Source organism: Drosophila elegans, unplaced genomic scaffold (assembly GCF_018152505.1).
Source record: "Drosophila elegans isolate 14027-0461.03 unplaced genomic scaffold, ASM1815250v1 contig_208, whole genome shotgun sequence".
In the NCBI taxonomy this organism is placed as follows: domain Eukaryota; kingdom Metazoa; phylum Arthropoda; class Insecta; order Diptera; family Drosophilidae; genus Drosophila; species Drosophila elegans.
This window is the reverse complement of record NW_024545578.1, coordinates 17065187-17078098: the sequence shown is the minus strand read 5'-3', so window position 1 is coordinate 17078098 and position 12912 is coordinate 17065187. Positions and strand designations below refer to the sequence as shown.

Genomic DNA, 12912 nt, shown 5'->3' with positions numbered 1-12912 from the left:
CAACCCTAAAAGACTAGAAACATCGAGAAATTTCGACGCAGACAGGAAAAGTCTATAAAAAGTACTGCACTGCTGGCTGGCGCTCATTATCAAACAAAATAGAGAACGAAAAAGAGGGTGTTTTTTCAGTGCGCAAGCCACATTGAGTGGATAAAGAAAACGAAAAGAACAATTAAATCAATTGCGAATAAAACGTCATAAATATTTCAAGAACATTGCCCCGTGAATTTATAAATAGTGGACTGTGAAAACTATCAGCAATTGCACTTTGCCATTGCATCTTGCATTTTTGGATTGTAAAGCGGATTTTTATAGATTTTGAGGTGAGTTAGCATTAGCATATTGTCAGGGGAACATTGTAAATACATGTGGGCCGCCCTGTGTGGGCAGGGAGCATCGATCTGATCAGCTCCGCACTCGGGAGCACTCGGAACCCGCGAACTACGTCACTCGCATGACAACACGGCAGTTGCACAACTTGTGCTTCTAGCAATTTCCACCGAAAGCAAAGCAATCGGCACAGCCCGGCAATCAGTGTTCATTCTAATCTAAAAACGTTCTCTCTCTGTTGTTTCAGCTGTGAAAACCCAAACTAAAATGGCCAAGGACTTCTACAAGATTCTGGGCATCGACCGCAAGGCCACCGATGATGAGATCAAGAAGGCCTATCGCAAGCTAGCCCTAAAGTACCATCCCGACAAGAACAAGAGCCCGCAGGCGGAGGAGCGCTTCAAGGAGATTGCCGAGGCCTATGAGGTTCTCTCGGACAAGAAGAAGCGGGATATTTTCGACAAATACGGAGAGGATGGCCTGAAGGGCGGCATGCCCGGACCAGATGGCAATACCCAGCCGGGAGCATACAGCTACCAGTTCCACGGCGATCCTAGGGCCACCTTTGCCCAGTTCTTTGGCTCCTCGGATCCTTTCGGCGTCTTCTTTGGCAGCGGCGACAACATGTTTGGCCAATGCCAAGGCGGCAACACCAACGAGATCTTTATGAACATCGGCGCCGAGGATATGTTCGGAGGTGGCTTCGCTGCGGCCAATCCCATGGGCGGTGCCTTCCGTTCGCAGTCCTTCAACGCCCAGGCTCCGAGTCGCAAGCGTCAGCAGCAGCAGGATCCGCCCATCGAGCATGATCTGTATGTAACACTGGAGGAAGTAGACAGGGGCTGCACCAAGAAGATGAAGATCTCACGCATGGCCATGGGCAATGCGGGTCCGCACAAGGAGGAGAAGGTGCTGAGCATCACCGTGAAGCCGGGCTGGAAGGCCGGCACCAAGATCACCTTCCCCAAAGAGGGCGATGCGGCGCCCAACAAGATACCGGCTGACATCATCTTCATAATACGCGACAAGCCGCATGCGCAGTTCAAGCGCGAGGGCATCGATCTGAAGTACACAGCCCAGGTCAGTCTGAAGCAGGCCTTGTGCGGAGCACCAGTTAGTGTGCCCACGCTGCAGGGCGATCGGATTCCGGTTAACACCAACAACGAGATCATCAAGCCCACCACCACCAGAAGAATTAGTGGACGGGGCCTGCCCGTGCCCAAGGAGCCTTCGAGGCGCGGCGACCTGATCGTGTCCTTCGACATCAAGTTCCCCGACACACTGCCGCCCAGCCTGCGAAACCAGCTGGCCGAGCTGCTGCCCAACTAGGCGGGAAGATGTGCCAGCAGACTCACACACACACACACACACTATTGTTATCACTTTAGTTAAGGCTAAATTTTAGTTATACCGTACGTACTCGTAAGACAGCTAACCAATTGTAGACCGAAGTTAGTGAGTGTGCCAAGCGAACAGCTGTAGATATGGCCGAGGATGCAGACGCTAGATAAGATAGGGAAGAGAATACACACACAGAGAGCCCGTTTTGTGTTGGAGACTGATCGACTATTGATTAATATACCCTAGTCCACACCAATTCCATAATTCGTTTTGTTTACCGCCGTTTCGGTCGGTGCTTAACATCTCCTTATATTTAATAATTCAAGCACTTCAAGATAAGAAATAAAGGTATTATAAATTGAAAGTAAATAGCGATTTTTGAAAAAAGGCACAGCTTCGGCATTCCAAATCCAACACGGCAGGTTATATCAGTTAAAAAGAACTCTTCTAGTTTTAAATGCAGTAGGAAATAGTACGTTTTAGTACCAGTTTAATTATGTTTAACAATAAAATTATTTATAAAATAATCGTGTGCTCGTTTTGGGTCAGTGGGGTACAGCGAATTTGGGAAAATGAATTCTCTTGATGTTGCACGTGGAGGGGAAGTAGCCAAATACTAAATTTCCTTAAAACGTCTATTGTTTTGATTTTCTTATTCGTAAGTAAACAGGAAATGCGCGCCAACTAATTTAAAAGTCTACTTACGATCCAATACCGTCGAAAGAGACGCCACCTAGCGTGTATATTTGTAAGTTGGGTAATGATTTTAAGACTGTCTGGCAACAACGGCAAAAGAAATGTAAAATTATTCCAGGACTGAACTCTACAGAGTAGACAAGAGAGGCGACCCTCTGTGGCGAAATTAGGAAGCTGTTATTGCCAATTCACATTAGTTCCAAATTTTCCCAAAATATTGCACCGTCAACTTCTGCTGTTCCTATTTTATGGCGTTTAACCCATTATATTTAGTATATTTCGATTCCATAACTAAGAAGACGTTGAAGGTAGATTGTAGCAGTGTGAATTAGAGTTTTACTTTTTCATGAATGCTGAGCATTAAAGAGTTCCGTAAACTCACTTATATTCATTATTTTTAATATCCTGATTCCATTGGCGCATTAATGAACTTCTTAAATATGCTTGACGCCATTAAGCTCATGCTAATACTACCGACATTTGGGGAATTCGTTTTGTAATTATAATGAATTAAATTTTTAATTGAGCTCTGACAATTTATTTTTTTAGAATACACCTTTGGAACAGAGGCCAAACTTTTGATGATGAGACACTGAGATACTGAGATGCCCGTTTCAAATTTTGTAAAATAAAAAAGTAAAGATTGCTGAAAAGGTCAGACAGGCTCAAACGCCAAAGACTCAACCTAAATCATGGCTCGATTTAATGAGCGGAGTCCCAGTTGAGCCTGAAATCCCAAAAAGGCGAGAAGTAAAAAGGCTTTCGAATTTAGATTCTTTTTTAAATTTCACATTTTATTTTCTTTTGTTTTCACTTCAAAAGGATTTCGTAATTTAATCATTTGTCACACATTTTCACTATCCTTATGTTTGAGTGTTAAGTTGCATTTGCAATTGTATAATCATTGTGTATTTTTTTTTTTTTTTTAATGTTGCATTTTTTGTTTTTCATGTTCTCAAAAAGTATTAACATCCATTGCAAGTTCTTTTTTTTATATATATGTGTTGTTCTGGTTGCAGCTGCTTTTTAAGTTTTACAATAAAAATTGAATTTTAATGTTCGTTTCTTGCTGTTGTCCATTGTTAATGGCTACACTTGTTTCCAATGCTGCTGCACTTGCTATTGATTTTTGTTTAGATTTTGGATTTCGTGTGGCTGACTTACAAATTGTATTTAATATGCAATTGTTTACCCTCGTACATCCTGCTGCCTTGCTCTTGCCAAAAGGAAAGTGTGATAAGAGATAACTAACAATACGCTCAAACAAATCAAATATCCGATAACAATTTGTTAAAAGAGATTCCAGTGCGTCGTGTGCACGTGAACTTAATTAAATGAGTACATTGTTTGGCTCTCAAACATTCGTATAATAGAGACTATGTATATATATATAATAAAAATGCTTTAAAAATAGTCAAATGCGTACAAAAAGTTTCACGCCACGTTCATTCGCTTTCAAATGAGTTTCATAATTTAACTATTTCATTTCGCTAAAGTCTTCCAACTGACTGGTTGAGTTTTGTTTTTTTTTATTATTAATTATTATTTACTTTGCCTCTGTCAAACTTATACAAACTGTAAAAATTATGTTAAAATGTTGTGATTTGGTATTTGGTAAATTTCTCCTTGTATTCCCGTGTTTGATTAGCTTTCATCATCGACGAAGATGAAGATTTATCATTAGAATGCTGTATACATTTAGAATTTCTATTTACTCCACTTCTTATAGCTTTCTATGGTCTGTAGTTTAAATTATTACTTTCGTTTTTATTTTCTTTTCATCATTTAATTAAAGTTTACTTTTGTATATTTAATTCAATTTGATTGGAAACCTAAAAAATGTTTTGATTATGTTTCGATTTGTTGCTACATGGTTCAATGGGTTTTAGGGGTAAAAAAAATGAATGAGTTATCCTGTGAATGAAGGTGAAATGCATGAACAATGCCTGCAAGTACACTGAAAAAAACCATTGACAATCGCCACTCGCACGAATAGTGTACGGCCGGAAGAATAAACAGACGTTCAGCAATTGGGGATTTCATTGTTCCTGAATCGAATTAACATCCAAGCTGCATTCACAACCAATTAATTATTATTTCCCATTTGGTAGAATTTTCATTGATTTGACTATATATTTTTATTATTTTGCTAAAAATTCGTCCTACAAAAATTGAAAAACCATAGGGTATTGAGACGTAGGGAAATCAAAACTATTTTTTAATTAGGGTTTCAAAAATTGTGCCTTTGTCTATGGGGTTTTCGGGGCTTGGGATTGGTTTCCATTGTTTAACTATAATTCTGTTGTCATTGTTTCTCGATTCTTAAAGTGTTCAAAGTGAAGTTCTTAATTATTATTGTAATTCTGCTAGAAGGTGTCGTCTTTTTTTGGTTTGTGTTGGTTTTCTTTACGCTTGTATATTTTTGCTTTTATTTTTTTCTCTTGCATAGTTTTATAATTTATTTAAATGTTTGCCCGCATTAACATATTCAGTTTGCTTTGCTTGAGTTAATTTTTGGTTTCTTGTTTTTTGCTGATTGGATTCTTTGTGGCGGTCTGTAGACCAATTTAATTGCATGGAGTCGCTTGCGATTTTTCGCTTTATTATTATTTCCTTTTTTTAAGTTTACCATTTAACATTTTGACTAAATTTGTTCTATTTTTCGTTTATGTGTACGTGGAATTTGTATGGTATTTTTATGTATTTTTCAGTGTACTTCCTACATACTAAACATTTTCATTGCTGTTTTGGTTTTTAATTTTCTCATTACGATTACGAGTGTGTTGATTTGCTTCAGTGTAAGTGGCTTAATTGGCTAAAATGTTTTTCATTTAACCATTTTCGGTTTTATCTTATTTTGCATTTGCATTTGCATTTGACTTTGTTTTCTTTTTTGTTGAAATTCTCTGGGGTTCTTTTGTTTTGTATTTTACTTTTATAATTTAAATTCTCTAAGCCTAAATATAATGGTTGCAATTGGTTTACGGGTTTCCCTCCTCATCGCTTTTAACAGCTTCGTCATCGTCTTGTCCTCAATAAATGTATTTAAATCGAAATTTACTTTCAAGTCTTTTCAGCGACAAATGCATTTGAATTTGTTCTCGTATTTCTTAATCATGTTTAATCTTTTTCCTTAGTTCATATTAAATCTGCTCAAAATCCTTTGCTTTAATTATGCTTTTATTATATGTTTTGCACTTTAAATACAATCAATATAAATCAAAGTCTTCTCTTGGTTTTAATTTATGTTTAAGTTTTTCTTTCTAAAAAGGATCTAGCTGGACCTTTTTGTGGTGCATCTCTTGTTAAAAACGTAAACGTAATTATGACAAAAAACTCTTCGATGTTTTATCCATTAAAAAAGGAGAGGAAACAAACCGAAGCCAAGCATTCTTCAAAAGCCAAACACATCCGTTCACCGATGGCCGGTGATTCAATGCATCTTCATTTCGCAGCGTTGAGCTTGAAAAATGCTTTTGGGTTCGCTTCGCCTGCTTTGAACTTTGAACTGTTGCTTTTGCTTTGCTTTTGCTGTTGCTTTCACTTTGCTCTTGCTTTTAGCTGTTTCTGTTGCTGTTGCCTTACACTTGATTAGTTAAAATTGAGAAATCGAACAGAGGAATTAAAGTTGTGGGCTAAGAGCTCTTATGCTTGCTTAGCTTGATACTAAATGTTTTGCTTTGCTTTTTCTGATTTAATTTTTCACATCGTCTTTGCGGGTTGTTGACTGTGGATCTGTGCCTAAATTTATCATGTCTCGTGGTTTCCACACCGGGGACCCTACAATTAAATGAAAGAAAAGAAAAGATACAATGGAAACCATATATGAAAAAATATGAAATATTTTCGGTTTGGTTTTGCAGAACTTAATTTGTAGTTTCGTTTTAAAATTCAGATAGAAAATATATAGATTTAGAGAGCGAAAGAGTTAGAAAGAGCAAGTGGGGCGTAGTGGAGTAGCATCTCCATTTGGTTATAATACAATTGTGTTTCAACAGATTTTATAATAAGTAAATTGTGGCCAATTCGGATTCGTTTGGTTAAAAAACATGCAATCAAAGTGCCCAAAGTGACCAACCAGCTTTGGCCAGACACTTTCGGCGCTTTTTTGGTTAAAAAATATAAGCAAAACTAATTATTGTTTAATGTAATGAGCACTACTTCAAGCGGGGTTCGCTACTTGATATAGTTTTGGGGACTGGGACTGGGTCTGGGTCTGGTTAGTGGGAGTGATTAACAGCTAATTCAAACAACTAATACTGGGGTTTAAGGGTTTGGGTAGAGTTCTGTTGGCTAAAATGTTGACATCGCTTGGTTCATTTTCTAGTTTATTTAGTTCATTTTAGTTCAGTTTAGTTTAGTTTATTTTAGTTTAGCTTTTATAACTATGGCAAGACTTGGCAAATTTTCGAATTTCAGATCAAAAGTTTTGCATTTTATGCCAACATTTTCCGTTCTGCCTCTTCTGTTTCTCGTGTGTCTTGATAAAGGACTCCAATTCGGTATACAAAATGAAAGGGAGAAATTTATGTACATATATGCGGTGGATACGGGGGAGTTTTTAATTTGGAAAATTGTGGCTGAGTGAGTGGTGAAATGGAAATTGTTTCGCATTTCAGTTAACCCACTTGCTAATTTCAAAATGAGTTTTCCAGATGCGAAAGTCAAAGAGCATGATTCAAAAACGATGGATAAAGTTGTGCATAGATGAAAGTTTCATAAAATTCAATTCAATTCAATTTAATTTTATTTAGTTTGGTACGAAAAACAGAAAATTAAATTTCTGGAAAATAATTGCGTTTCTATGTGTGAAAAAATGCCGAATAAATTCAGGTTTCTGGATTCTGGGGTGGTGGGGAGAAGTGGAGTAGTGGTGGTCGAGTTGTGGGGCACGTGTGTGTAACCATAAGACATATATAATTAGATAAAAATATATAGATCGATTATAATGGACTCTCTTTCGGTTGGCATGGCATTCAGCAGTACAAGATTTGGCTCTAGATCTTCGGCACACTCTGTCATTTGTCGTGATTGAGATTTGATTAAGAAAATGCAAAACGTTCAAATTGAAAAGGAAAACTTGCAAAGTTCATCGATTTTTAATTCGAGTTTTGGTTTTATTAGGTTAGTTGTTTATTTATCAAGCGATGCCAACTAATAATATCAAGTGTTTGTAACAGACACAACAGATACACAGATACGCTATAAAGAGATACACACAAATGCATCGAATAGGCGGGAAATAAAACCTAGTAACTTAACATGCCTAAGGTAACTCGAACTCCGATTCCGACTCCGACTTATGACTAAATATCTAACTAAATTCAACATTATTCGAGTCAATTTTTCATGTGATTAGGGATTTTAGTTATCTTTGAGATAATTGTGTGTAGACAAAATTAAATATCACCCGTAAAATTGTTTAATTACTAATTCAATTCAAGCACTCATCTCCGACAACAAGCGCCGTTTGCCTAATTACAATTGAATACTGCACTTACCTGCTAAGCAACTACTAAACAAATTTAAATGCATAACTAATCGAGGGGAGGTGTCTTTTCAAGAGTCTGGGGATGGGCCAGGAAATCGGTGCATAAACTCTATTAGTTTATTGGTTGCCGTTCACGTTCTAGTCGCTGTCCGTTCACCTTTGATATTTGTTTATTTTTGTGTACTTTATATATTTACTTTTATCTCAAATGCCATTTCGTTAATTGCATTTGAATTGGTTTATGTAGTTCGCTTTAGTTAGTTCAATTTAGTTTGCTGTTTCCATTATTAGTTATGTGTGCTTGCATTCGTTTAGTTTTTACGCATTCGCTTTTCAAGTTTTCAGTTACGTTTGTTGATTTTTCGATTATTTGTTTAGTGGATTTCTGTGTGTTGACCGTGTGGGTGTGTGCACACAAGGATTACCGGTTAAATTTGATATTTGTTATAGTTTTAGTTTTAGTTTTGGTTTTTACTGTTACTCTTAAATGTTCGCTGTCTGCGGCTTCCGCTTAAATCTATTTAGTTTGCCTTTATTTTCGTATATTTCTCTGGTCATCGAGGATTCCCATTTTTCGTTTAACATGTATGTATGCTGTATATGCTGCTGTATATATGCCGTATTTACGATGTATACTTTGATTTTTGAGAATGTTTGTTTGTTTGTTTTTTGTTTGTTTTTGTATCTTGTTTTGATTTTGCTGCTGTGAAGCCCAGTGTAAACTGTAAACTGTAAACGTTCTTGAAGCTTAAACATATTTATTTTGACTAAGTTTTCCTTTGGTTTGTGTTTTTTATTCTGCTTTGAATTCTCGTTACAACAACCTGAAATTTGTTTTCTATATTTAGTCGAGAGTATGGCGGCTTGGGCCAAGGAATCGAATGGAAATTCCCAGCCCGCGCCGCAAAAAGGGAGGATGGTTATGTATACTATATACGCGTATTTTCGTAGCTACCTAAGTGTACATATAATTTGATTACCCATTACTGAACATTGAGGTACGACTTACGATTATCATTCTTTGAATACATCGCCATTTGATCGGTATTCCATTTATTGTATTTTGCTGATTTAATTGAAATGGGAAACGGAAATGGTGGAAAACCCATGCGGAAACTGTTTCATTTGATTTGCCCATCGACTTGTATATATGCATGTATATTTGTTTATATCTATAAAAAACCTATAAAAATCATACAAAAAACCATATGCATATATGCAAATTATTTGTCACAACATTATTGGTACACACACCGATGCCCGTTCGCACAAACGTGCAAATTGGCAATATTTTCTAACTAACTAATGTTTGTTAATTTCTAGTTTTCCTTTTGTCCTTTATGTAAATAATCCCTCGATAGGTATACTCTGTTGTTAGGTATATGTCATGTTAACCCCTGGAAATATTGGCACTCGACCCAAAGTCAGCTTTTTAGTTGCAGATCCATTTTTCGCCAGATAGATGGGTAATTAAAAATGTTTGATTTCATTTGCGGAAATGACACAGTTTTCCCCTGCCTTTGCCCCTGCCCCTTCGCTTTTCCTACCTCTGCTAATAGTTAGTTAGCGACTTGCCACGAAGTTTTTACCTGCCTGTGAGGCGTGTGTCGGCTTGGAGTTTTCTTTTATCTTCATCCTGGCTCCTGGCTGTCTTATTTTTCCCACCCATGTTTCAAGTTGAGTTTGCCATTTGTTTGTCTGCCTGTCTCTTAGTAGTTTACTTGAGTGCGAGTATGAATTTCAACATTAGTTTTAGTTGCTGCTCCAGCTACTGCTGCTACTGCTCTTTTCTGTTGTTTGCCCTCGTAATTACGGCACTTGAGTATTGTGTGTGCAACGCGGCGTATACGTAATATTTCTACTTGCCACCCGAGGCGAGCGGAACTTCCGCCATTTTGTTCTTTAATGTATTGGTATGTGTGTGTGTGTGGGGGGTTATATGATGGGGAGTGTGTAAATCACGGCGAAATGTTCGCGCTCAACTCGACGGCTGCAACTTAAATAATTAACTGGAAAACGGTGGCACACACCCATTATGCAACCTTTCCCTTATCGTGGGTATTAGCTAACCCCACATCCTTTGATTAGTTTTCGGTATGAGCTACATATTTGCTGCGCTAAAAGAGCTAACTACGCTCAGGTTCGGTGACTTACGGCTAACACTTATATAACGAATACTACTGGTATGGGTATTATAATCATCGTCATCATCACTCTGCCACTATTTTAAGAGTGCCTGCTATTGCGCTGCTATTACTTATGCTTGTGGATTTTAGTAGATTGTATATTCTGTAGGCTAAATATTTTTGATTTCAATCCCTTGTGTTGGAAGTTCGTGTTCGGTTTTGTTTACTACCCTTCTTTTTTTTGTATAGTTTGCGTCGTGAGTTTACGTATATCTGAGCTGAGTTCGGTTAAAATTAGTTTTTGTTGAGGCATTTCGGGTTGTTGTTGTTGTTGTTACGCTTTTGGCTGTTAATCTTTGGATTCAAATGTTGTCTCGTTATGGAGTTCCTTAGACATGGATCTCGAAGTAGTCGTGACAGTCCACACATCCGCCGGGTGCCTCGGCATTGCCCATCTCGGGCACGAATCCTATGCCGCCGGTGGCCGTGGGCTGGGCACTGACCACCACCATGCCACGGGGTGTCTTCTTCCGCGTGCGACTCTGCCGCACGCGGGACTTATGCTAGGAGGGTCTCTTCTGGTACAGGCAATCGATGCACGTGGTGTACTCCGGTGCCGAGGAGCTCAACTGATAACCGCCTCCCTGTGGATCATGTTGGCAGCCACCATAGCCTCCCATTTCCTGGGCATAGCTCACATATTGCTGTTGCTGTTGCTGCTGTTGCTGCTGCTGGTGGTGCATTGGTGGCTGGTGCAGCGGTTGTGGCGGATGTCGGGGCAAGGGATCATAGATGGGCTGCGAGGAGAACGTATTCTCGGCGGACTGCGAGCGCAATGGTCCCGAACTGTAGACCACATAATTGCGTTCGGGCGAAACCCCATAGGCCCTCTGGCCATACGAACTGCTTGTGGTTGTGCTGTCCCTGGATGTGGAACGCTCCAGGGATTTGCTCAGCCTGCTGCGGCTACTTGAAGTACCAGCACCATATCGTCCTGTGGGTGCGGCAGCCACATAGTGATCGCTGCACGTCTGGTTGTCATACACCGGATAGTACTGATAGGTCTCCTGGGCCCTGGGCCGCGTGCCCGTCTCGAAGCTTCCGTGGGCGGACATGCTCCGCTTGCGGCTGCCATGCGGCACATCCAGATTATGATCCGACTCGCCGTGGCTATCAAAGCTACTGCGCGGCGAGTGGCGCAGGCAGGAGCTGCTCGTCATGCCCCTGTCCGGCGACAGGTGATCCATGCTGCCCCTGGGCGAGACCCGCGGCGAAAGCGTCTCCACACTGCACACATGCGAGGGGCCGCCCTTCTTTAGGCAACTGCGATCCGGACTCTTGGACTTGGCCGGACTGGAGGGTGGCTTGAGGATGCCCGCAGCCGGTCCAGTGGGGTGCTTCAGAATGCCACCGCCCTCGGAGGAGCGACGCGGGCTGGGTGTCCTTCGGCCGCCCGAGAGGCGATCCTGCGAGGTTTCCCTCGATGAGCACACACTCAGGCGCTTGCCCTGGTCACTCAGACTGGTGCGCGGCGACTTGATCTTGATGATCCGCACCGGAGAGCTGCCCTGCGACTTGCAGCGATCCGGGGAGATGTATATCTGCCGGCGGCCTCCTTTGACCTTGGTGGAAGCCGGTCGCTCCGGGGACTTGGCCTTGAAGATCTTGTCCACCTTCTTGTCGATCACTACGATGTGCGAGGCCAGCGAACTGGTGGTGGCCTCCTCCTCCGTCTCGTCACCCGATCGCTCCGAGGGTCCTGTGGTGTTGCCCGTGCTGTCCGATTCGGTGGCCGGCCTGGAAGGCGACTCGATGTCCACCACCACCGTCTGCTGCGTGTTCTCCACAATGGTCTGCGGCTCCGGCGAGAGACTGGAGTCATTCTGCTGCTGGTCACCCGCCTCCTCGGCCAGATCCTGCGGATCGAAGGCCTTCTCGCGCAGGCTCTCCATGTAGGCCACAATGTCGCAGGTGCCGTCGGCCAGGTTCTCCTGCTCCAGATCGCTCAAATGCTTGTCCATAAACCGGGCCGTGGCGTCCGTTTCGGTCGGGTTTCGGTCACGTTCACGGTCACGTCGCTGTCTATGCCCTGAATCCCTGGCCTGGCCCGTTGGCAACGGATGCTGATGCTGGTGGACGACGGCCACCTGCTGGGAGGCGGCCAGTCGTTCCGCCTCGCTCTCAAAGATCTCGATCACCTCTATATCCTGCTTGGGCGACTGACGCGGCGATTGACGCGGCGACTGGCGCGGTGAGGGATGCAGGGATTGGGACTGGGATTGGGACTGGGATTGGGACTGGGTGTGGGACTGACTCTCTCGGGGATCGGAGGCGAACAAGCTACCACTACTGCCTAGACTTAAGTTAAAGGAGGCCGCCACCTGGACGACATGCGCCTCCGACTCCGACTCGAGCTCCGACTCGTCCGGGCTGGGCTTACCTAGGTCCTTCATCAGCACCGGCTGGTAGCTGGCCGGCGGGTGCGACGACTGTATCAGGCGCGCCTGGCTGCCGGTGCTGCCCACCGAGAGCGTCGATGTGGTGCTGTCGGCATTCGGATTCATACGGATTCACATTCGAACATCGCAGATGTCACGATGCGAATCGAGCGGTAAGAAAGAGGGATAAATTCACAGGGTCAAGCAATAGTCGAGCTTACTTTGAGGTCTCATTAACTTATCTGGTTTATCCACTGACTAACTAGATATGAGACAATGTGAGGGAGTCTGACTAACCATCTGGCTAAACTATGTCAAGATTTATTGACTGTAAAATAAGTGAACTTAAAAAAACCAAAATGTAACCTTTTAAAATGTCAAGCAAGCAAATAGCAAATTTTAAAAATGAATTTAATGACAGTGTAGCATTTGTACACAAAACCTTTAAATTTATTAATTTTAATGTTATTATAAACATTAATTTACAAAG

At 41.5% G+C, this 12912-nt stretch overlaps 2 protein-coding genes across 17 annotated transcripts in view; one reads left to right on the top strand and one right to left on the bottom strand.

Moving 5' to 3' along the window:
- The first annotated feature begins 71 nt into the window (after positions 1–71).
- Positions 72–2198, top strand: LOC108147531 (dnaJ protein homolog 1). Its single transcript, XM_017274115.2, has 2 exons — positions 72–323; positions 578–2198. The coding sequence occupies exon 2, from the start codon at positions 598–600 to the stop codon at positions 1657–1659; it is 1062 nt and encodes a 353-aa protein (XP_017129604.1). The 5' UTR covers positions 72–323; positions 578–597; the 3' UTR covers positions 1660–2198.
- Positions 2199–3140: 942 nt separating this feature from the next.
- The window catches only part of LOC108147419, an 87277-nt gene continuing 77505 nt past the window's right edge, over positions 3141–12912 (bottom strand). For 8 of the 16 annotated variants that reach the window (XM_017273871.2, XM_017273873.2, XM_017273869.2 and 5 more), the window contains 2 exons: positions 12425–12528; positions 3141–6147 (listed from right to left, as the gene is read on the bottom strand). In XM_017273871.2, the coding sequence (XP_017129360.1) occupies positions 6062–6147; positions 12425–12528 (190 nt within the window). In that variant the 3' untranslated portion in view covers positions 3141–6061. The other 8 variants (XM_017273860.2, XM_017273861.2, XM_017273859.2 and 5 more) reach the window with 3 other exon arrangements.